At 42.2% G+C, this 24,569-nt stretch overlaps 1 protein-coding gene across 3 annotated transcripts; it reads left to right on the forward strand.

Moving 5' to 3' along the window:
* Positions 1-24,308, forward strand: TCEANC (transcription elongation factor A N-terminal and central domain containing). 3 transcript variants are annotated; one of them, XM_073354996.1, is made up of 5 exons: positions 1-212; positions 2,756-2,837; positions 15,005-15,107; positions 15,278-15,334; positions 22,687-24,308. In XM_073354996.1, exons 4-5 carry the CDS (start codon positions 15,307-15,309, stop codon positions 23,781-23,783), a joined length of 1,125 nt encoding a protein of 374 aa, XP_073211097.1. In that variant the 5' UTR covers positions 1-212; positions 2,756-2,837; positions 15,005-15,107; positions 15,278-15,306; the 3' UTR covers positions 23,784-24,308. The 3 variants fall into 3 exon arrangements, with proteins under 3 accessions (XP_073211097.1, XP_073211096.1, XP_073211102.1); XM_073354995.1 differs by lacking the exon at positions 2,756-2,837; XM_073355001.1 differs by lacking the exons at positions 2,756-2,837; positions 15,278-15,334 and having other exon boundaries at positions 2-212.
* Positions 24,309-24,569: the final 261 nt, after the last annotated feature.

Genomic DNA, 24,569 nt, shown 5'->3' on the forward strand with positions numbered 1-24,569 from the left:
TACAGTCACTCCCGCCGCTGGGGAGGGGGCGCGGCTCGGCTCTCCCCGGGCTCTCGCGCTGCCTTTCCCGCCCGCCCACCGAGCACCGCCCAGCCCCGCGCGCCCACGGCCGCAGCTCCCCCAGCTTGGGGCCCGCCCTGCACGTCAGCGGCAAGATGGCGGCGCCCGGCTCAGCCTGGAGGGGCGGAGGAGTCCCCTGCCCCAACTCGGAGGTAACGGTCGCTGCCCCGCCCCGGGATACCGGGGAGAGACCGCCTGCCCCTCCCCGCCCCCAGTGATAAGGGGGGGGGTCAGACGTCTGGGGAGGGGAAGACCCCTGCGTCCCCCAGTGATAGCGGGAGTTAGATTTAGGGGCACCCTGCAGCCAGGGGCGGGAAACACCGTCTCCCCTAAGCCCGTGTCTGCGCTCTAGATCGGGGGCTCCCCGCCCTGTGGGGGGGAACAGCCAGATTTCAATTGATCTGAGTTCGACTCCTACACCGTTTGTTTTGTGTTAACCTGAACCCTGGAGGTGAAACTCAGCCAAACCCCGCCCCTTGTCACAGGGAGGGAGGGGTTACGGTGTCTCCCACCCCCAGGAGCTGGGTAAGCGGTTTGGGCCCCGCTTCGTACCGAAGTTTTGCAAACTGAATCCACTTCGTATCCAAACCTAGAACCAGGCAGGTTTCACCTCCCTTTGGGTTTTGTTGCTAACGGTCAACACACTCTAGTCTTGGTGGGCTGAAGTGTAGAGTTGACTTCTGTGGTCAGCTGTTTACATTACTAACTCCTCCTCAGTCTAAGGTAATAGCCGCAGACATACACAGTACAGGTTTTTATTTATGATAGGCCCAGTTCACAGATAATTTTCAGTCCTTTTGCACCAGCTATGCTTGAACAATGGCATGCAGATTATCATTATTTATATTGACATGTCACCTAGGTGCCCAAGTCATGGACCAGGACCCTGTTGTGCTAGGGGACTCTGTAGAAACACAGAATAGAAAGACCGTCCCTGCTCCAAAGAGCTTACATTCTAAGCAACAGTATGGTTCCACCAGCAAAGGGGGCCTTCTAGGATGCTCCCATCTGTTTCCCGGCTGCTACAGGGGCCTTGGGAAGCCATGTGCAAACTAGGAGGCTGAGCTACCCTCCTTCCAACAGCCCAAGAATTGAGGAAGCATAAGTTGTCCCAACCTTTCTCTCTGGGCCAGGCTGTGCAGAAGCACAGGAGTGAATTTAAGTTATGGTGCCTAGAATAAGATAGGTGCTTTACAAGTCGAGGATCCTGTTTAGAATATAAACAGATCAGTAGAAAAAAAGATAAAAATGGTATTCAGCAAAAGTAAGTAACTGAGCAAGTAACTATATTCAGCATTTGTCTTGTAGATCAATGTTAAACTTTGTCTTCTCTCTTTCCATCATGTTAAAGGGATGATAAGGAATTTGGGAAGGGAGAACAAGGTGTACTCTGATCATACAGTGATGAGAAGCAGTATATAACCCTCAGATAGAAAGATAAGAGCCTTGTGGGAGAAATGACTTTTAAGGAAAGATTTGAAAGGCATATTTTGGACCATAGTGAGAATATGTCACTTTCTACAGTAACAATCTACTATGGGATTGATTGCCTGAGTAATTTGCATGGTGAGTTTTCTATCTTGTTATCTGACACTGTCTGCACTGGAGTTTACCTTTGTTACAGCCATTGATGGCCAGTCGCTGGTGTAGCTACACTAGTGCAAAAGTTATGTCTGTGCTACAGAAGAAGTTTTGCTGTCAGTGTATGTCAGAGCCGGGGCATGGTTAGCCTGGCCTAGTATCAGGCACAGGCCAAGGGAGCCAGTTACCAGGAATCAGGCTGGGCTGGAACACCCAGAGATCAGAATCAAGAGAAACCAGAGGGCAGAAACCAGGAGATAGTTACCAACAGTCAGGCCAAATCAGGATACCAGGAGGTCAGGATTTCTATGAGACTCCACTTCGATGGGGTCTGCGTGAAAGAAGCTTCATTCAGGATTGGTGCCTTATTGGTTTAAAATAGGTAAACCTACAGTATGATATAAACACAATTTGTGGGAAGTTGCAAAATAACTGGAAAATGCAAAATCTAAGATATGGGATGAGACCCTAGAGGCTATAGGCCAACTTTAAACCTGCAGCGTACACCAGGATGACAAAGGCAGGAAGGTTTCAGGGTAGCAGCCCTGTTAGTCTGTATCTGTAAAAAGAAAAGGAGGACTTGTGGCACCTTAGAGACTAACAAATTTATTAGAGCATAAGCTTTCGTGAGCTACAGCTCACTTCATCGGATGCATACAGTGGAAAATATAGTGGGGAGATTTTATATACACAGAGAACATGAAACAATGGGTGTTACCATACACACTGTAACAAGAGTGATCAAGAAAGGTGAGCTATTACCAGCAGGAGAAGGGGAGGGGGGGAACCTTTTGTAGTGATAATCAAGGTGGGCCATTTCCAGCACTTTACAAGAACAGTAGGAGGGGAAATAAACAAGGGGAAATAGTTTTACTTTGTGTAATGACACATCCACTCCCAGTCTTTATTCAAGCCTAAGTTAATTGTATCCAGTTTGCAAATTAATTCCAATTCAGCAGTTTCTCAATGGAGTCTGTTTTTGAATTTTTTTTGTTGAAAAATTGCCACTTTTAGGTCTAATCGAGTGACCAAAGAGATTGAAGTGTTCTCCGACTGGTTTTTGAATGTTATAATTCTTGACATCTGATTTTTGTCCATGTATTCTTTTACGTAGAGACTGTCCAGTTTGACCAATGTACATGGCAGAGCGGCATTGCTGGCACATGATGACATATATCACATTGGTAGATGCACAGGTGAACGAGGCTCTGATAATGTGGCTGATGTGATTAGTCCCTATGATGGTGCCCCCTGAACAGATATGTGGTCACAGTTGGCAACAGGCTTTGTTACAAGGATAGGTTCCTGGGTTAGTGTTTTTGGTGTGTGGTTCCTGGTGAGTATTTGCTTCAGGTTGGGGGGCTGTCTGTAAGCAAGGACTGGCTTGTCTCCCAAGATCTGTGAGAGTGATGGGTCGTCCTTCAGGTTCAGGCAGGAAGGAATCTGATAGTAGGTAGTGAGGTGGATGAAAGAGAAGTAATGGCGAGAGGAAGTTGGAGGAGAGTTGAGGAATGCTTTGCTGCTGGGGAGAAAACACTGTTGTGGTGAATAGGTGCATTTTTACCAACTCTTACAATTTTATTGTGAGTCTGACAAAATTTTATGATTTTTTTCTTAACGCACCAGCTCTTAGAGTCAGATGATTGAAAGTGGAGATTAGCATGCATTTTTTTTAAAGTAAGTTTCTAGACCATATGGTTGTGGAGAAAAGCTTGAAGGTGTGAGCATTGAAGGATTAAAACCCAGAAGGCAAATACAAAAATTAACTATTAAAAAAATAGTGAGCCTGACTCGTGTTTTTTGAGAGGTTGGGTTTGACAATGCTGTGGATTCTGTTGCACATAAAAAGTGAATCCAGGGAAGTACTAGTCTAAAAACCTATGAATACTCAATGGGTTTGGGAGACATCATTTTGAATTGAAATTGTGCTCAATTCCTTCTATTGAGTAACGCAGTTACAAATTGTGAAGAATCTGATTTCTTCTTGGATGATTTCTGTAGTGTTAAGCAGTTTTGCCATATTGGCTATCTGTCCTAAGTGACTGGCAGTATGAATTTAGTGGTTTTCCTCCATCTAGCATGAATCCATCTATCTGAGCAATTTAGAAAACTAAACTGGATTTAATTAAATTAGTTCATTTATAAACTGCAGCAGTTCCTGTAATTGTATTAGAGTCTCCTGGCATGTTCTTAGAATGAGAGAATTGGATATAGCATCCTCTGGCTATAAGGGAACAGTGAAGCATTGCCAATTCAATATTGTTTTTTTCAGATTTTACAGTAATAAATTGTAGGTCTTTTAAAATGCACTACCTCTGCAAAATGTGAGATGGGGGTTTACTTTTCATATCATGAATGGGGACTAATAAAATAAAAGATTTTCTCACACACCCTAAAATATTTCTTTGGGTAAATAGTTTTGATTGGGTAAATGTACTGTGAGAATTTAAATGGTACAGTGTCAATGGTACCAGCACTTACTATTTGACTGTTACAGAGTTCAGTACTCCAGGTAAGCCCTGCCCTCCGCTATACAAGTTTTGGGGGGAAGGTTCCATAACCCTACCTCTGTGAAAGCAGTAGGGTATGCCTTCTCCATAGTTCAGACACTCCCAATTTAAATTAAAATTATGTTAATTCGCAGGTATCTTTTGTCAAAAGTTGCTTATTGCATACCAAAATACTACTGTCTTGTTCTGACTGGTCTGTTTTTTTAAAATATTGTAAATCAAACATAACTCGCCACCTGTTACTAATTTACAATACTTGAATCTTCTATTAAGATCTGGAATTTTATTAAACTGCTTTCCCCCAACCACCCCATTGGAATTGTGTCCAAAAATAATAGTGCATATTTTGAAAACAAATCCCTTGTGACAAAAGCTTGATCTGTTATGAGCTCCCAGAAGGAAGGAGATTCAACGTTCTTATCCAGTGGTCACAGCTATTACCTGTTACTGATAAGTATTGAAAAGTAGCTGAAAGAGAGAAGGGATATTTTCCTGCCTGTTCCTGTTCAGTTTTGTCATAAAGATATGTAGAAGGTGAAGGGCTGGGGGAGAAGGAACGTGTATGAAGGAATATATCTTCTTACTCTCAAGTAATACAGCATTGCATCAAAAGTTGAAAACACCAGGCTAAATAATTCTTAAGACTGACAGAAATATGATTTGGTCATAGATCAGAGATATCATGGAAGTATTTTTCTACCTGAAACAGCTGCAGATTTCAAGAAACTCTAATAAAGTCTATTACTAATGTGTAAATATAATTCCTTAAACTCATTAATGAAATTCCATCTGAACAATGTATAGGACAGTAATAAAATTAATGTAATTATCATGTGATAAAATATAAGCAGAATTGCATACCATCATTTTGCCACCAAAGAAATTGCAAATAAAAAACAAGTGGAAATACTGTCTCAGTTTGTATGTATTAAAAGCTTGTTTTAAAAAAATTAAAAATACATTATAGAATTATCACAAACTGACATGAAGCTAAACAAAGGGGGAAATGCTGTTATGGAGATTAATATTTACAGCCCATGAAAATAGCGAGCTATAAGTTAGTCCTTAATAAAAGGCCAAATCTTTTTTGCCTCACTCAGGTGAATAATCCCATTAAATTCAACAGGACAACTCATATGAGTAAGGCAAGTGAGATTTGGGATACAATATGTAAACCAATAACCATTCTTCAAAGAAACCATCATCGCATATCATGTTGGGAGGGACTCATGCCTCCACCATCAGATCAAGTGGAACTCGTAAACTAATGATAAAATTTATGCAGTGTGAGTGGTTCAGCTCACAGATTCTCTAGTGCTGAGGACTTGATGCCCAGGGTGAAGACCCTGTGAAACTATATCTTTGAAGTAGTAGAATAACAAGCTAAATAACTGCTCCTTACATGTGATCAATTTAATGATAAGAATGTTTGTCCGTGTCTATTAGTACTGTCATTTGCATATACTCTTAAATATTTCAATAACCAGTGTTGTTGTTATAGTTCTAAAAATAAGAAAAAAACAAAGAAGACATAATCCTCCAATATGATCATTTCAAATTGTGTAACAGAAAGCTAATCAGTAAAAAGTTTTCAAAGAAAGAAATATTCTTAGTCCTTGCGACATAATATTTTTTCAAATAGAAATAAATGTGACATTTCAGTTGTCTAATGACTAATTTTGGATGCTCTATCAGATTTCTGTAGAAAAGTAATTTCATGTGTGACCCTCAATAATACCATATGAACACATTTCTACGTAATCATATAAAACCTTAGTGTATTTACGCCTGCTAAATATAAAAAAAATGGTGTCAGCTTATAACAAAAAAGAGGCAGTATTACTACTCAAATAACTATTTTAATGGTATTTTCTAATCCCATCAAATATTGTTTCCAAAATAGAAAGGATCACAATCTTTTTTAGGGTTTTAGACTGCTGCCTATCACCACAGTATCTTAACACCTTCCATGTAAGATCAATAGAAATAGTGAAGTCATAATGGACTTCCTGGAGTCTCTGGCACTTCTCACTTTTCAGGGTGAAAACTCTGCATGAGGTAGGGTTTTTGGTTTTGATTTCTTTTAGATTTTGTTGGTAGCAGTGTAGATGTGGGAGTCGCTTTCGTCCGTATCATTTTGAAGGTAGAAAGGGCTGCATAGAGATTTTGCAGTATTTCCTAATGACTTTGGAGTCCCTTGATCTCCTCCGGTAGTTTGCTCCATAGCTGTATTCTCTCTGTTTAGAATGCTTTATCTCACAAGGTTTTTCCTGGGCTTTGTGGTCTGCATTGTCCTAGCTGTCATGTTGATTCATAGATCAGAATTTGATCTTTTATGCAGCTGAGTCATAATTAAGGCTACGATTTTGTCACAGAGGTCCTGAGGCAGCGGGCCCTCAAGCTCCTAGCCACCATAGGCAATGGGGGTACCCTGCAGCTCCTGACTGCTGTGGAGGGCTGGGGATCCCCACAGCTTCCCAGCCACCATGGTGGGGCTGGAGGACCCCAGCAGCTTCCCTGCTGCTGCGGCAGGGTAGTGGGACCCCCGCAACTCCATGGCTTCCACGGCGGGTCAGGGGGACACCCGAATCTCCCCACAGGGACAGCGGCAGGGGGATCCCTGCAGCGCCACTGCCGAGGGACGGGGGACCCCTGTCTGCCATGGGGGGGCAGAGGGAGCCCTACAGCTCCTCTCCATCAGAGGAGGGCAGGGAGACCTCAGCAGTTCCCTTTCCGCCGCAGTAGGGCAGGGGGACCCCCGGAGTCCCCAGCTACCACAGAGGGGCAGGGGGACCCTGGCAACTTCCCTGCCACTGCAGCAAGGCAGTGGGACCCCCGCAGCTCCATGGCTGCCACGGCGTGTTGGGGGAAGCCCCGCATCTGTCCACAGTGGCAGCGGCAGGGGGACCCCCACCACTCCCTGCCACTGCTGTGAGGCGGGGGACCCCCTGGGCGCCCTGGGGTGAGCAGAGGGATCCCCATAGCTCCTCCCACCACAGGGAGGCAGGAGGACCACCGCAGTTCCCCTCCATCACAGCGGGGAGCTAAGGTACCCCCGCAGCTCCCCACTGTGGTGGCAGCAGGTGGGTTTCCGCAGTTCCCCATCGTTAGATATATTAAAGTTGGAAGGGCGAAAGCCATCCTAGGGTATACTTAAGGAATTAGCAGATGCAATCTAAGAACTATTAATGATTGTCTCTGAGAACTCTTGGAGGATGGGTGAGGCCCCAGATGACTGGAGAAGAGCAAATATAGTTCCTATCTTTAAAAACAGGATCAAAGAGTACCCAGAGAATTATAGATCAGTCAGCCTAACTTTGATACCTCAGAAGATACTGGAACAAATTATAAAGCAATCAGTTTGTAAGCACCTAGAGGATAATAGGGTTATAAGTAAGAACCAACATGAGTTTGTCAAGAACAAATCATACTAAACCAACCTAATTTCCTTTTTTGACAGGATTACCGGCCTCGTGGATTTGGGAGGGGCAGGGAAGCTGTACACATGATATATGTTGATTTTAGTAAGGGTTTTGACATAGTCCCACATGACATTCTCATAAGCAAACTAGGGAAATACTGTCTAGATGAAATTACTATAAGGTGGGTGCACAACTGGTTGAAAGACTCTACTCAGAGAGTAGTCGTCAATGGTTCACTGTCAACTGGGAGGACATATCCAGTGGGGTCCCACCAGGGTCGGTCCTGATACTATTCAATATTTCATTAATGTTTTGAATAATGGAGGATATGCTTAAGGGCTGTTATAAAGAAGATGTAATCAATTGTTCTCCATGTCCACTGAAGGTAGGGCAAGAAGTAATCGGCTTAATCTGCAGCAAGGGAGATTTAGGTAAGATATTAATACCCTTATAGTTAGAAAGTTTTTCTTAAGCACTGGAATAGGCTTAAAGGGAGGATGTGAAATTCCCGTCACTGGAAGTTTTAAAAAACAGGTTAGACAAACTCCAGTCTGTCTTGCCACCTAGGTAAATTTGCGTCTGTGATAGAGATCCCTTACGCCAAAAATCACAATAATATTCAGGTTATTCCTAGTCCCAAAGGACCAGTCACTTACCCCAGATCAGTTGTACATCAGATCTCAACCCAAAGACAATGCTTGTAGCCAATCCTATAATACTAACTAAAGATATATTAACTAAGAAAAAGAAATGAGAGAGTTAGTTACAAGGCTAAAGAAGGTAAACACACACGCAAATGAATTACAGTCTTAGGATCCAAAAACTGATAGCTGCTGTATATGCAAGCTCTATGTCCTTTAGGGCTAACCCAGACTAAGTAGCTTGGGGATCCCTTACTTATGCTTAGAAATATTGCCCTCTCTGAACTCCAAGCAGCATAGTGATACGGTTGCTTCTTGTCAGGCATTTTTAATTCCTTTTCCCCAGAGCTCAGTCTTATGGGATGAGTTCACTCACAGGGCCCCTCTTATGGGAGTTATGGGTGGGTGGGAATCAACGAAGTCTTTGTCCTTTGTTTCACAATGGCTCGTTTGGTTTCAGTGAGGGTTTTCTGTGTGCTTAACTAGCACTTTACACTAATTAATGTTTCTTTTCTGTTTGGTGAGTGCATTGTAAACCTCTGTAGTTGTGTATTTTATACTGTAGGCTACAGATATTATAAGTGAGATCAATACATACGGCATCCTGCAAGCATTTCATTAATTCTAAACACTACACACATTCTTATTAACTTCTATTTTGACAGTGCTAACACCACAGGTGAGCCGGGCTGGTTTCCAGCTATGCATTTGTCAGTGTTTAGTGAGTCCTAAGGGCCTTGGTATGAGCCGGCAACTGGTCAGCCATTGTCACAGTCAGGACTTGAGAAACTTATTTGATGCCTACTTGTACCATGGCACTCCTAAACTGCTAGCATTCCTGTCAGCAGGCCATTGTTCTTATCAGCTTTGGGCAAGTAGGTATCTGATTAAATTTGAAGTACCGTAGTCCCTCTCTGGCTGTTGGAAAAGAGAAACATTTTCTCTCTCTGTCGCAGACTCTGGACTGTCTTGAGAATGTTTCTATAGGTCCTCTTCCCCAAGCCTTCTGACTGTTGCACACACAGTCATCTCATCTCCACTATTCTTCCCCTCGCTCATCTTTCTAGATGTTGTGAAGGGTTGTTTTTACTGTTCTTCCTTCCACCCAGCCTCTGTTTTTATTGGTGGTCCTACCCAGTAAATAGTTTCAGTGCTTTCCCTGATAAAGTTCATAGGTTTTCCAAATAGTAGAGTGACGTTGTCCTTATTTTTGTCAGTTTTGAGCTTCCCAGACAGTTCTGAATAGTAGCAGTGAAGACTGATGTGACACTGACCACTGCATGCACTGCTGCAGCAGGGGCATTGGAGCTGTTTGCCTGCAGACCTAAGAAGGCAGTACTGTATCAGTTTACGCTCTGTTCAGGACTGGAAGGTAACCTTCATAATCATAAGTGCTAGAAGCTACCCTCTCACCACTTAAGGTGTGGCACATTCAGGTTAGAGTGCTCCTCCAGGCCTAAATGTTCTCAGTCCATTAGATCATGCTGCCTCTTTTCTAACAAAAGTTGATATTAAAATGCTGTGCATACAGCATGACTTTCTTTGCTCCAAATTTACTATTGTTTCCCCTGACCTGAAAATAGAATTATAAGTACTTGAATAAATGGATTGAAATGTTGCCTAGTTTCACTGTAGCTTCTATAATGATTACTGCCTTTTTTCCTGAAAGACAGTTTGTTTGTTGGTCTTTTTAACTGTACTTAAAATTTCAAAACAGACAATCAACAGCAAAGAATGGATTCTGCTACCTTTCTTCTTTTACATGCAGCAGAATAATGTCAATGTTACAAAATTATGCTAAATCAAGCCGTGCATCCTCTGTACACTTTAGGGACTATGATTTTGCTTGGCTCATCTGTTGCTTGGACTTTTGAAAAACTGACCCTTTAAGGTAGAGACCCACAAAAGGAAAAAAGCAGTAATCTTGTGTGCTGGTACAGTTATAATAATCCAGAGTGAGTTTTCTATGTCATAGAATCCACCCATAGTAAATATCAGTTTACACTTAAGGGAAAAAAAAATCAAGATGTCATGGATTTGTTGTACTACAGCCCCCTCTGGTGGTAAAAAAATTAAATCCTGCATTTTAAAATTGCTGAGCGCATTCTGTAAAGCAGTGGTTCTCAACCAGGGTTACGCGTACCACAGGGACATGCAGAGGTCTTTCAAGAGGTACATCAACTCCTCTAGATATTTGCCTAGTTTTACAACAGGCTATGTAAAAAGCACTAGCGAAATCAGTACAAACTAAAATTTCATAGAGACAGTGTCTTGTTTATATTGCTCTTTATATTATACACTGAAATGTAAGTACAATGTTTATATTCCAGTTGATTTATTTTATAATTATATGGTAAAAATGAGAAAGTACGCAGTTTTTTCAGTAATAGTGTGCGGTGACACTTTTGTATTTTTATGTCTGATTTTGTAAGCAAGTAGTTTTTAAGTGAGGTGAAACATTGGGTACTCGAGACAAATCAGACTCCTGAAAGGGGTACAGTAGTCTGGAAACGTTGAGAGCTACTGCTGTAAAGCATTGTCTTATCACTTCAAACACTTGCGATTTTTCTTCTGCTTCTTTCCTGTTCTGCCTCTGTTCCCAAACGTTCTGTTTTTTCCCCCAACCGTTTACTTAGAGCAGTGTATTGTGACGTGGCTAGGACACTGGGCTGTGGATCAAAAGATCATGATTCTCTTCCTGGTTTTGTCACTGACCAGTTATGTAACAATGGGCAAGTCACCTCACCTCTCTGTTCCTGAAAATGGGGATAATGATACCTACCTTTGTAAAATTGAGTTCTATGGTTGAATTAAGAGTTATTTATTATTAGTGGATAGGGTGACCCAATAGCAAGAGTGAAAAATCAGGATGGGATGGGGGGGAAAAGGCACCTATATAAGAAAAATCCCCAAATATTGAGGCTGTCCTTATAAAATCTGGACCTCTGGTCACCCTATTAATGGAAGATAGTGACAAAATACTGTCGTGCTTAGCCTCTGGTCTGGAGAGAGTAAGTATGGGATAATTTGCCACTAACTGGGCCACATACTAACTTGTGCCCATGGTAACAGAATGAAGCAAACTAGGGTCCACCTGGTAGAGGAGAGTAGGGTCAAAGCTACTGCTTTACACCATGTTTTCTCTCTCTCCACACAACACAACTATTGGAGCTCCATCACTCTGGGGAGTGGAGCTTTGAGTGGGAAGGAACTCTGTGGCATGCTCTTCTTGAGTCCTGAGTGGATTTTCGATAGAAAATATACCCCAAAATTACTGTTAGTTTGAACCCACAATGATACACATACTCTAAGGAGGTGGGTTTTTTTGCATGTAAGGGTGGGATTATATTGCAGCATAGCTGCTTTGGGAGCAGCACAGGACCCTGGGCATCCATACTGGTGACCCTAGACCAGTGGTCTCCAACCTTTTTATGCCCAAGATCACTTTTTTTGAATTTAAGGGCAACCCAGGAGCTGCCCCATCCCTTCCCCAAAGCCCCACCCCACTCACTCCATCCCCCCCCCTCGCCATCACTTGCTCTTCCCCACCCTCACTCACGTTCACCAGGGCAGGGTAGAGGGTTGGGGTTCAGAAGGGGGTGTGGGCTCTGGGCTGGGGCCGAGGGGTTGACAGTGTGGGAGGCGGCTCTGGGCTGAGCCTGGAGCAGAGGGTTGGGGTGCAGGAATGGGTGAGGGGTGCAAGCTCTGGGAGGGAGTTTGGGTGCAGGAGCGGGCTCTGGGCTGGGGCAGAGTGTTGGGGTGCGGGAGAGGGTGTGGGTGCTGGCTCTGGGAGGGGGCTCAGGGCTGGTTTAGGGTGCTGGCTCTGGGCGGGGGCTCAGGGCTGGGGCTTGGGGTGCAGGAGAGGGTTTAGGGTGCTGGCTCTCAGAGGGGTCTCAGGGCTGGGGGTTGGGGTGCAGGAGGAGGTTCAGGATGCAGGAGGGGGTATGGGGCGCTGGCTCCGGGAGGGGGCTCAGGGCTGGTTTAGGGTGCTGGCTCTGGGAGGGGGCTCAGGGCTGGGGGTTGGGGTGCAGGAAGGGGTTATGGGGTGCTGGCTCTGGGAGAGGGCTCAGGGCTGGGGGTTGTGGTGCAGCCTCTTGCCGGGCAGCACTTACCTTCAGCAGCTCCCGGTTGGCGGTGCAGAATGGCTGCCACTAAAGCAGGTTCCCTGCCTACTTGGCCCCACGCCACTCCTGGAAAGCACCCCTGCAGCCCCTGGGCAGGGGTTGGGCGACACGTGGCTCCGCATGCTGCCCCTTTCTGCAAGCACCGCCCCCGCAGCTCCCCTAGGCCACAGCTCCCCATTCCTGGCCAGTGGGAGCTGTGGGGGTGGTGCTTACAGACAGGAGCAGCGTGTGGAGGGAGACCCCTAATCGCTGCCCGCTGGGCCACGTTGGCTGCTTCCGGGACCGGCGTAGGGCCGGGGCAGGTAGGGAGCCTGTTTTAGTGGTAGCCTCACTGCGCAGCCGGAGATCACGATTGACTGGGAGTTCTCCTGCCTGTTCTTTTGAAGAACAACTCTACCTCCCACCCCTCCAAATACACAAAAATAACCTTTTGGGATGAAACCTCCAGTAAAAACTTGTAGAGTTTTATAGCTACCGTCAGTGTGTCTTACATTGGTTAGCACACAGATTTCTGTTTGCTATTGTGTGAGCTGGGACAAAGGATTTGATGTGATAACTCTCTTTCATCCGTCCCAGAGTTTGAACTCCAGAGTCCTGGCCTGGTTTATAGAGCAGTAATTGTGCGGGTGCCGCTCATGTTCTTTTCACATTGCCTTTTATTTTAATAAAACAGTGACTCAAAAATTAGAGTAAGATTTTTGTATTTTATATGTGTATATTACTTTTAATCCAGAAGGATCCTAAAGCCCTTCACAAACTAAATACAGCAGTGCTGAAATGCTTCCAACTCTCGGACAGAGAGCAGCAGACATGCACATCTGTGCATGCTAATGAGAATGTGGTCAAAATACTACAGTAAACCCCAAATGTTTTTAAAAGTTCTGTGGACCCCTAATGACTTTGAACAACACACCCATTTTTAAGTTTTTATATGAAAAAAATACACAATTCTTCTGGAACAGCTCAAGGTTTCATGGTCTTCCTCACTCTTGATCTTTTCTTTGTGCTGGGATGGAAGATAGGGCATTTGGAAATGTACCCACATCACAGACCACTCATTCCTCCTATGATCCAAGGTGGGGGTGCTCTTCTTTTGAGTGGGAACTGGTTTAGACATTCACTCCTGGAGGCCAGCATAACCACTGTTTCCAGAAAGTTCTGAGGGAATATACTGTTTTTTCATCAGCTAACTCTGTTGATGTGAGGATCAGACTTTATCCTATCTTCTGTCCTCATTAGTGATAAAATAGTGCCTAGGCTTTCTCTTCCCCATCTTTGTTCTCACAGGTTACCGTGGTTTACAGATGACCTATAACAACCAAAGTGAAAGTGAACTTTTGAATTCATTCCACCTTGTTGGTCTGAAACACCAGTTTTGTTGACCTTCAGGACATACTGTAGGGTCCCTCTCTTTTTCTGAGTGGAAGGGACACAATAAGGCTGGTATTGTGCATGGTGGAGCATTTTGGGGTTATTGTTTTGATATCTCCCATTGATTTTCCGATTTTGGGGGAGCTTCCGGTCTTTTAAAAATATTTTGTCATAAATGCCTATAGTGGTAGGATATTACTGTTTACTTACAGATGTAATTTAAAACATTGTTTAATTCTGAGTGATGAACATTTTAAAATTTACCAAAACTCAGTGTACAGCATGTTAAACCAGAAACAGTTGGCCCTTAACAACATTAGTTTCATTGGCAAACCAGACATATTGGTATAAGAAATTAACAATCAAAATGACTAAAGGTGTCTTTCCTCTGTGTGTGTGTGTGTGAGAGAGAGAGATACACGGATTGTTCTTTGTCATTTACACAAAGTGGCTGTTTTCATTTGAGGGATTTTTTGCTGGAATATCTCTAGGTCCCTACCAAATTCCCGGCCATGAAAAACACATCACGGACCATGAAATCTGGTCTTTTGTATGTTTTTACCCTATACTATACAGATTTAATTGGGGAGACCACCATTTCTGAAGCTGGAGGTCCTGACCCAAAAGAGAGTTTCACGGGGTGTGTGTGTGTCCACAAAATTATTTTAGGGAGGTCGTGGTATTGCCACCCTTACTTCTGTGCTGTCTTCAGAGTTGGGCAACCAGAGAGCGGTGGCTGTTGGCCAGGTGCCCAGCTCTGAATGCAGTGCCCCACCAGCAGCAGCACAGAAGTAAGGGTGGCGACACCATCCCATGCCATCCTTTCTTCTGCGCTGCTGCTGGTGGCAGCTCTGCCTTCAGAGCTGGGCTCCTGGCCAGCAGCCACCACCCTTCTGCTACCCAGTTCTGAAGTCAGCACAACAACCACCAGCAGTGCAGAAGTGAGGGTAGCGGTACCACAATGCCCCTACAATAACCTTGTGACCCCTCACACACCTCCGTTTTGGTTCACGATCCGAACAATTACAGATTTAAATAGCTGAAATCATGAAATTTATGATTTTTAAAATTCTGTGACAGTGAAATTGACGGAAAAGGACCATGAATTTGGTAGGGCCCTAAATATATCTTAATAACTTGATTAAGAGCCCAGATAAATTGTTTGCTGATGATGACAGAGCACCTTCAGACATTAATTTTTCTGAGGCCATCATAGGGTCTATTAATAGCTTTGTACACATATTTTGATAACTGCTTTAACTGTTCTGGTTTTTCTTATCTAACTTTGCTCATAGATCCTGTGTGAACTGCTCCGTATGGAATCTTTACTATTCATTGAATGCATACATCAACCTCTGAGGAAAGATTTCCTGTAAACACATCTATTTTGTTTTACATGTAAGTAGTCTATCTCTTGAGCTGTAAATTTTCTAAGATTATAATAAATGCTCATTTAGTTGTTCAACACACTTCTTTTACTTCTAATCCATATTATATTTAATCTTTTGCTATGGCATATTGATTCATACATAGGCTGTATGTGTTGTTTAAAGCATGTATGTTTTTAGTCATTTAGAGCCAAGTCCTGGAAAAGTTAATGCATGCCTGGGAGAGTCAGAAAACTCGTAAGTAACTTAACCACTTCATGTGTGCATGTGCGTGTAAAAGGTATGGATATAGAATTTACATGTGGCATGGAACAGTGCACACACATTTGTAACCATTGTAAAAGGGCTGGAAAAGGTCTTGTTTGGAGGTGAGGGTGTTAGCCAAACTAGTGTCTTATCCTGAAGTGCAGTATAATACATATTGGATGAGCACATGACACTGTAGCTAATTTCACCCTGTGTCTCATGACCAACCATAACAGCCAGCAGATTTTCTTCCTCTTTCAACACCAACTACTTGATCTTTGTAAGACAGGAAACTAATCAAGTGCAGTGCTGAGTTTATACATCTGCTCTCTCATTGTGTAACTTTTAGTTACGTAATCTAGTACTTGCTGGATTGGATCTGTATTTGTCGTTATTAAGGATGTAGGATACTTTTGGAAATGAATAGTGTTATTTTTTCCATCACTTTAGTTTTTTAGAATTAAACAAACCTTCTCATTGTACTAGACTGTGTGTATTTCTAAACTAAACAATGAGACTGAGGATGTTGTTATGCATACAATTCAACTGATGTAACTGAAAAATGTATCCTGTCAGTCTCTCTTCTTTCTAAATATTTTAAAACTATACTTAAGTAGCATTTTTCATTTTTAATACCAATCATCCAAGATTTACAAAGCTCTTTATACCTATTCATGCTTGACATTTTGGAGGCACGTTAGGATGCCAGTAGAGGGTGTCAGTCAGCTTCGAAGAAGGTCAGGCTGGGCTGTGGTTCACACTTAGGGAAACATGGCAGACCCTGTAATAAATAATTGATATTAATTTCACTGTAGGTATTGATGTTGTCTGCAAATTCAAAAAGATAACACTGCATTGCTTTCCATTCAGTTCAATTTGGAAGATTTACATTCAGTTCACATGCAGAAAGTTTATCTTTGCATCCATAATGTACTGAAACATTTAGTTTAGTGAAATCTTAAATTCTGCACAAATAGATAGCTTAAATAGGCTTCTTCCTTCCTTCCTTCCTTCCTGTTCCCTGTGGGATGATCGTGTGGACTTTTAAAACTTTATATACAGTAAACATCCCCCTTGTGCTATCTCCTCTCTAACTTCTGTCTGTAACTAGTCCTCTGTGGATGTATATTCTGGATGTGTACCAACAGTTTTCCCTGACTTTGAAAATGTCATGAGTTAAGATCACAAGAGCCTTGAAAGTGGATTCAGTCTGTCATGCTGAGCAGATTTTCAAAGTCAAAACATGGGACAGGCAGTCTGGGAATATTTATGGATTGTTTTTGGAGGCAGTCAGGGAGGTGTGAAGCAAGGGTTTTGGCAGCTGGGGAATAAAGGGCAAAAAAGTCTGCCCACTCTACCTCTTCCTCATATTTTCTATGCTCTTGTTTTCTATTTTTCTCTTTCCTCACTTTTCCTGTGGTCATTTCGCCTCTCTTTCAGCATCCTTCAGTTGTCTCCCCTTTGACCTTCCCCTCACTCTCTCTACCATAATTATTCATTTTAAGTATTATTATTTGTATTACTGTAGCACCTAGAAGCCTTAGTCATGGACTAAGACTGCATTGTGTTAGGCTCTCTGCAAAGACAGAACAAAAAATGGTCCCTGCCCCAAAGAGCTTACAATCTAAGTATAAGACAAGAGAGAACAAATAGATACAGACAAACAGGGGAGGACAAGGAAGCAATGAGACAGTATTGGTCAGCGTGTAGGGCTGCTGGTGCGCTGAGGCACCTGCCTATCTCCCTTTTATTCTTAGTCCTTTTAGTCTACCCCAGCTCCAGAGACCCTACCTTAATCCTCTGCTCATCTGTGGTGCAAGGAAGCTAGTCAGTTGCATGAATCATATTAGGCAAGCTTGGTAATTACCTGCATATGGCTGCGCAGATCATGTGAGCTGCTTGTCAGCTCATCATTCAGTGCACTGCCAGGCTTCTGCTTGGCACCTTCATGACTAAGGCAAAGCAGGGTGACACATGTGACAGGTCTGGTGAAGATGTATTCCTTAATATGTGAGCATTTAGCCAACCTGTTATCAGTCTCACCTTCTCAGCTGGCTGATTTCTTTAGCTGGTCAGAGTCAGAAGGGATATACAAAAACTGTGACAAAACACTATTTCTGGTTTTAAAAAAAAATTGACTGGGACAAACCCTGAAAACAGTGACACAATCACACTGGTTTACAAGGCCAAGAATTCACTTTAGTGAATACTTCATCCAGTCTTAATTTATGCTTATCAAAGTGAGATAACGGTAAAGTATTAGGACTGCTGGTCTTTTGTACACATTTGTATATTGTTCCTGTCCTGAGGGCTTTGATTTTTGTCATGGGCATAATGAGACAGGCATAAGGGAAATCTAAAAACAGTCAAATGACAAGAATCTACATCCCGAATGCCCTTTACTTTTTCATTAGGCCATATAACAGTGCATATGCTGTGAAAACATTATTTGTATAGCACAGTTAGTGTGCCAGGTACTTTATGAAAAATACACAAAGAGGCCTTTGCCCTAAAGAGCTTGCAAAAAGTACAGATAAACAATTTCTAACATAAGAATTGCTATTCTGAAACCTACTTTACCGTTGTAAATAAATAAAATATTTACTTGCTATGGGATGTAGAATGTTGGAACTAGTAGGGGAAAGGGCAGAGGAGATGACCTCAGTGGGAGTTTACTGATCTGGTCCCACTTCTCTCTATTAGCCTCCCAGGATTTAACTTAGCAGCTCCCAATTCAATTTGTTCATCTGTGTACTATAACAGTTACCCAAAAAACCCCAAATGTCAAAAATAGAGTGTGTGTATGTATGTATATATATTAACACATGTAATTAACACATTTTAAAAATGAAAATTGTTGGAGCCACAACAACGGCCTGAAAAATATATTCTGAATTGTATATTGGATTTATTCATTTTTCCCTGGACAAATGTGATTTGGTCACACAGTGCACATATGTTAGTCATATGATTTTATCTTCCTGACATGGTCAAGGCCTAAGAGAAGCTTAATATGAAGAAGCAATCAATGCGTGTTTCAGTTTTCTGCTGCAAAACACTTTAAATATAAGCACTGAAAGCTAGTTTCATATGGGGAGAATGTGAATGCACAGGTTTCCTAAAGCCTTTGTACATTTTATGGTTTCTCCTGGATATGCATATGTAATCCCCATTTATGTCAATAACATTTAGACATCCACTGACAGAAAAATGGGCTCCTGGGTTTTTTGTTTTGTTCTAGGGGGGTGAGATGCAGAAGCTGATTTGTTATAATTAAAGCTACCTGTAATGGCAAACAGAAATGGGGAAATAATGGCTTTGTCATGGTAAACAAATGCAATAAATAAAAAGGCAACATTCTGGCACTATTTAATTAAGTGTTTTGTTATGATAAATTCTGTGAAAGATATCATCTTTTATTTTACAATGAAAAATGTTAAAGCCAGATAAAGATAAAAGATTTTATATTAGATATTAAGACACCCAAACATTTGGGAATTTATTAAGCCAAATTTGTAAACGTTCATGGAAGACTCACGCTAAGAAAAGGGAAAGGAGTACTTGTGGCACCTTAGAGACTAACCAATTTATTTGAGCATGAGCTTTCGTGAGCTACAGCTCACTTCATCGGATGCATACCGTGGAAACTACAGCAGACTTTATATATACACAGAGAATATGAAACAATACCTCCTCCCACCCCACTGTCCTGCTGGTAATAGCTTATCTAAAGTGATCATCAGGTGGGCCATTTCCAGCACAAATCCAGGTTTTCTCACCCTCCACCCCCCCACACAAATTCACTCTCCTGCTGGTGATAGCCCATCCAAAGTGACAACTCTTTACACAATGTGCATGATAATCAAGTTGGGCTATTTCCTGCACAAATCCAGGTTTTCTCACATCCCCCCCACCCCCATACACACACACAAACTCACTCTCCTGCGGGTAATAGCTCATCCAAACTGACCACTCTCCAAGTTTAAATCCAAGTTAAACCAGAACATCTGGGGGGGGGGGGGGGGGGGTAGGAAAAAACAAGAGGAAACAGGCTACCTTGCATAATGACTTAGCCACTCCCAGTCTCTATTTAAGCCTAAATTAATAGTATCCAATTTGCAAATGAATTCCAATTCAGCAGTTTCTCGCTGGAGTCTGGATTTGAAGTTTTTTTGTTTTAAGATAGCGACCTTCATGTCTGTGATTGTGTGACCAGGAGATTGAAGTGTTCTCCGACTGGTTTATGAATGTTATAATTCTTGACATCTGATTTGTGTCCATTTATTCTTTTACGTAGAGACTGTCCAGTTTGACCAATGTACATGGCAGAGGGGCATTGCTGGCACATGATGGCATATATCACATTGGTGGATGTGCAGGTGAACGAACAAAGTCACAAAGTTCAGCCACCCGGTTAGCCGTGACATTATCGGGGATAGTGTTCTTGACGGCTTGTAGTCCATCTTTGTGTGGAATGTTGGTGTAGAGGGCTTCTACATCCATAGTGGCCAGGATGGTGTTATCAGGAAGATCACCGATGGATTGAAGTTTCCTCAGGAGGTCAGTGGTGTCTCGAAGGTAGCTGGGAGTGCTGGTAGCGTAGGGCCTGAGAAGGGAGTCTACATAGCCAGACAATCCTGCTGTCAGGGTGCCAATGCCTGAGATGATGGGGCGCCCAGGATTTCCAGGTTTATGGATCTTGGGTAGTAGATAGACGGCTAACCTGGTGGCTGAACTTTGTGACTTTGTCCTTACCCATAACTATTTCACATTTGGGGACAATGTATACCTTCAGATCAGCGGCACTGCTATGGGTACCCGCATGGCCCCACAGTATGCCAACATTTTTATGGCAGATTTAGAACAACGCTTCCTCAGCTCTTGTCCCCTAAAGCCCCTACTCTACTTGCGCTATATTGATGACATCTTCATCATCTGGACCCATGGAAAAGAAGCCCTTGAGGAATTCCACCATGATTTCAACAATTTCCATCCCACCACCAACCTCAGCCTGGTCCAGTCCACACAAGAGATCCACTTCCTGGACACTACAGTGCTAATAAACAATGGTCACATAAACACCACCCTATATCGGAAACCTACTGACCGCTATTCCTACCTGCATGCCTCCAGCTTTCACCCTGAACACACCACACGATCCATCGTCTACAGCCAAGCTCTGCGATACAACCGCATTTGCTCCAACCCCTCAGACAGAGACAAACACCTACAAGATCTCTGTCAAGCTTTCTTACAACTACAATACCCACCTGCAGAAGTAAAGAAACAGATTGATAGAGCCAGAAGAGTTCCCAGAAGTTACCTACTACAGGACAGGCCTAACAAAGAAAATAACAGAACGCCACTAGCCGTCACCTTCAGCCCCCAACTAAAACCCCTCCAACGCATTATTAAGGATCTACAACCTATCCTAAAGGATGACCCAACACTCTCACAAATCTTGGGAGACAGGCCAGTCCTTGCCTACAGACAGCCCCGCAACCTGAAGCAAATACTCACCAACAACCACATACCACACAACAGAACCACTAACCCAGGAACTTATCCTTGCAACAAAGCCCGTTGCCAATTGTGCCCACATATCTATTCAGGGGACACCATCACAGGGCCTAATAACATCAGCCACACTATCAGAGGCTCGTTCACCTGCACATCCACCAATGTGATATATGCCATCATGTGCCAGCAATGCCCCTCTGCCATGTACATTGGTCAAACTGGACAGTCTCTACGTAAAAGAATAAATGGACACAAATCAGATGTCAAGAATTATAACATGCATAAACCAGTCGGAGAACACTTCAATCTCTCTGGTCACACAATCACAGACATGAAGGTCGCTATCTTAAAACAAAAAAACTTCAAATCCAGACTCCAGCGAGAAACTGCTGAATTGGAATTCATTTGCAAATTGGATACTATTAATTTAGGCTTAAATAGAGACTGGGAGTGGCTAAGTCATTATGCAAGGTAGCCTGTTTCCTCTTGTTTTTTCCTACCCCCCCCCCCCCCCAGATGTTCTGGTTTAACTTGGATTTAAACTTGGAGAGTGGTCAGTTTGGATGAGCTATTACCAGCAGGAGAGTGAGTTTGTGTGTGTATGGGGGTGGGGGGGATGTGAGAGAACCTGGATTTGTGCAGGAAATAGCCCAACTTGATTATCATGCACATTGTGTAAAGAGTTGTCACTTTGGATGGGCTATCACCAGCAGGAGAGTGAATTTGTGTGGGGGGGTGGAGGTGAGAAAACCTGGATTTGTGCTGGAAATGGCCCACCTGATGATCACTTTAGATAAGCTATTACCAGCAGGACAGTGAGGTGGGAGGAGGTATTGTTTCATATTCTCTGTGTATATATAAAGTCTGCTGTAGTTTCCACGGTATGCATCCGATGAAGTGAGCTGTAGCTCACGAAAGCTCATGCTCAAATAAATTGGTTAGTCTCTAAGGTGCCACAAGTACTCCTTTTCTTTTTGCAAATACAGACTAACACGACTGTTACTCTGAAACCTGCTAAGAAAAGGGCTGGCTGTGGTGACAAAGATTGATTTTAAAAAAATATTAAGCCACAAAGCAAAATCTTTTAAGATGGTTGTTAACTTTTGGATGCCCACCTTCCTTGTTTGTCTAGATGTGCTGACGATCTGTAGCTTCCATTAAGTTCAGTTGGAACTGAGTGCTCAGCAGTTATGAAAAACAGGTTCAAGAGGTCTCAAGTGAGGAACCCAAAAGTTGAGGCATGCAGAATCAGTGACCAAACATATAAACTTGATAATAATACACCAATTCTCTGAAGACCGCATTGACTTTCTGTTTGCTTCTTGGTGAAATTCAAGTGGTTGACATTGATATATAAAGCCCTAAATAGTTTGTGTCCTGGCAGTATGAGAAAAAAGAGTCTTTTTGTGTCATTGTAACAGTTTTGCTCAGCCGGAGTGCTCTAACAGTCTCTAAATTTTAAACATCAGAGGACTTGTGGCTGGGCATTCTCAGTAGTCAACACTGAACTTTGGACCTTGTTTTTCCCAATTGACTAATAGAACCAGAGTCTGTTAATATTTAGGATATAGTGCAAAGCCACTCTGTTGTCTCAAAACTTTGACTGAGCATGTAACTGGCTACATATTTAGCTTATTTTAGTATCTACTTCTATAGTGTACATTCAAATAAGGACATGTGTGGTGTAAGTGAGGTTTTTTGCACATTTAAGAATAAAATAAATTGTACAATAACAAAGCTTATGAAAGTTTGCAGAACATTAATAATAGCTTTCTCTATGGTCATGAAGATGATATCATATATTTTTATTACTTTTCTTTCAGGTTTAAAAATGTCTGATAAAAAAATAATTATGAACAGAGGCCATTATATTGAGAAGCTACTGTCTGAAAACAATTTCCAAGATATTGGAAATCACCTTACAGAACTTGAAGCTGTTGATATGACTATAGAATATCTTCAGGAGACTGATGTTGCCAAAGCTGTGTACAGAGTCTTCCAGAACTGTCCTGCAATAACATTGAAAAAGAAAGCAAAGCATTTATTATCAAAGTGGAAGACGCTTTACAAGAATAACTATCTTTCATCGGTACAAGGTAAAAAGTCAGTTTCTCAGAGTGTGAAAGAGCACAATGAATATTTCAGTGCGGTTCCACAAGAACAAACTGAGTTTTCTGGAGAATTGAATCAGCATGAAATGTTAGATGCTGCTGGTTCTAACAGTTTGCTGACATCACAAAACGTTTCAAAAGATGAAGTGTATAATAAGCCAAAAAGCAGTATGAATCAACTGGGTCTTTTAGAAGAGCAGCACACCGATAATGAAAACACTAAACCTGCTGGCAGTGAAACAAGCCCACAGCAAGGACATATGAAGCCCATGAGGTTGAAATGCACAGAACTTATTTATAAAGCCTTGACTGATTCTGCCACAAGCAAAGAGGAAGCCAATAAGTGGCAAGAATTATCCAAAGAAATTGAAGAGCATATTTTTGCTCTTCATGCTAGAAATGACAAAAAGTACAAAAATTGTATCAGAAGCAAAGTCTCTAACTTGAAGAATCCTAAAAATTCCCACTTAAAACATAGCCTATTTTCAGGAACTATGAGTCCAAAGACTTTTGCTGATATGACCGTGATGGAAATGGCCAATGATGAACTGAAACAACTCAGAGCTTTGTACACAGAATCATCTGTTCAGGAACATCAGCTTCCCCAAGTTATTGATGGCACACAGACAAACAAAATAAAATGTAGGCGCTGTGAAAAATTTGATTGCACTGTCACTATGATTGCCAGGGGAACTCTCTTCCTGCCTAGTTGGGTGCGAAATGCAAATCCAGATGAACAAATGATGACTTACGTTATTTGTAATGAATGTGGAGAGCAGTGGTACCACAGCAGATGGGTTTGTTTGTGATTATTAACCCTTTAATGAATATCACTTAAAAGTGAAAAACATAAAATAGATATCAGAAAAAAGTGTTGGGATTATTTTTGTATTTGTCTTAGATGTTTATAAATCAGTGCTATTGTGCAGACACAGCAAATAAGTTGTAGGATAATAGCTAAATGATAGTGGTCATAAAATCATTTTGGAGGTTGTATTGAAATGATTTGTCTTAAATTTTATTTGCTGTAAGTGTGTAAAATGTGCATTGTGTTGTAATATAATTTAGTGGGAAACATTTGCGTGCTTGTTACAAAGATTGCTTGGTATTTCGAAACAGTTAAGGACTTAATTTTCAAACGTATTGAACACTGTAGTTCTTATTGTCTTCAGTGAGATTTGTAGATGCTCAGCATTTATGAAAATCAGGCCATTAGTACAGTTTAAGCAAGTTAATGGCAATACTGTAATGAACACCTTTTTTCCAGGATGATCATTGAAGACTGTCCAACACAGACCTGCTCTGTAATTAAATGAGAAATTCACTTGCAAAAAGAGTCAGATTACTTCTCTAACCAATTTAATCATGTTTAAGTAGAAGGATAAGCTGCCGAATATAAAAGATACTGGGGAGAATGGTAGCAAATTAAAGCAAAAATGGACTTGGATGTAAACTGTTTTATAGCTAAGCAAAAAATGCTTCTTTAAAAGAGATCCCAGATCAGATGAGTATGATATAGAGTATTATATCAATTTGAGATCCAAACTTGCATTTTAACATGGTATGCATTACACCTGGTAGTAAGTGTTTGCAAA

This window comes from Lepidochelys kempii, chromosome 1 (assembly GCF_965140265.1).
Source record: "Lepidochelys kempii isolate rLepKem1 chromosome 1, rLepKem1.hap2, whole genome shotgun sequence".
In the NCBI taxonomy this organism is placed as follows: Eukaryota; Metazoa; Chordata; order Testudines; family Cheloniidae; genus Lepidochelys; species Lepidochelys kempii.

Bases quoted from the DNA above. Each gene is read 5' to 3' on its own strand.
- TCEANC (XM_073354996.1), top strand. From the start codon at position 15,307: ATGCATGCCTGGGAGAGTCAGAAAACTC. The intron at 15,335-22,686 runs GTAAGTAACTTA...CTTTTCTTTCAG, and splicing joins CTGGGAGAGTCAGAAAACTC to GTTTAAAAATGTCTGATAAA.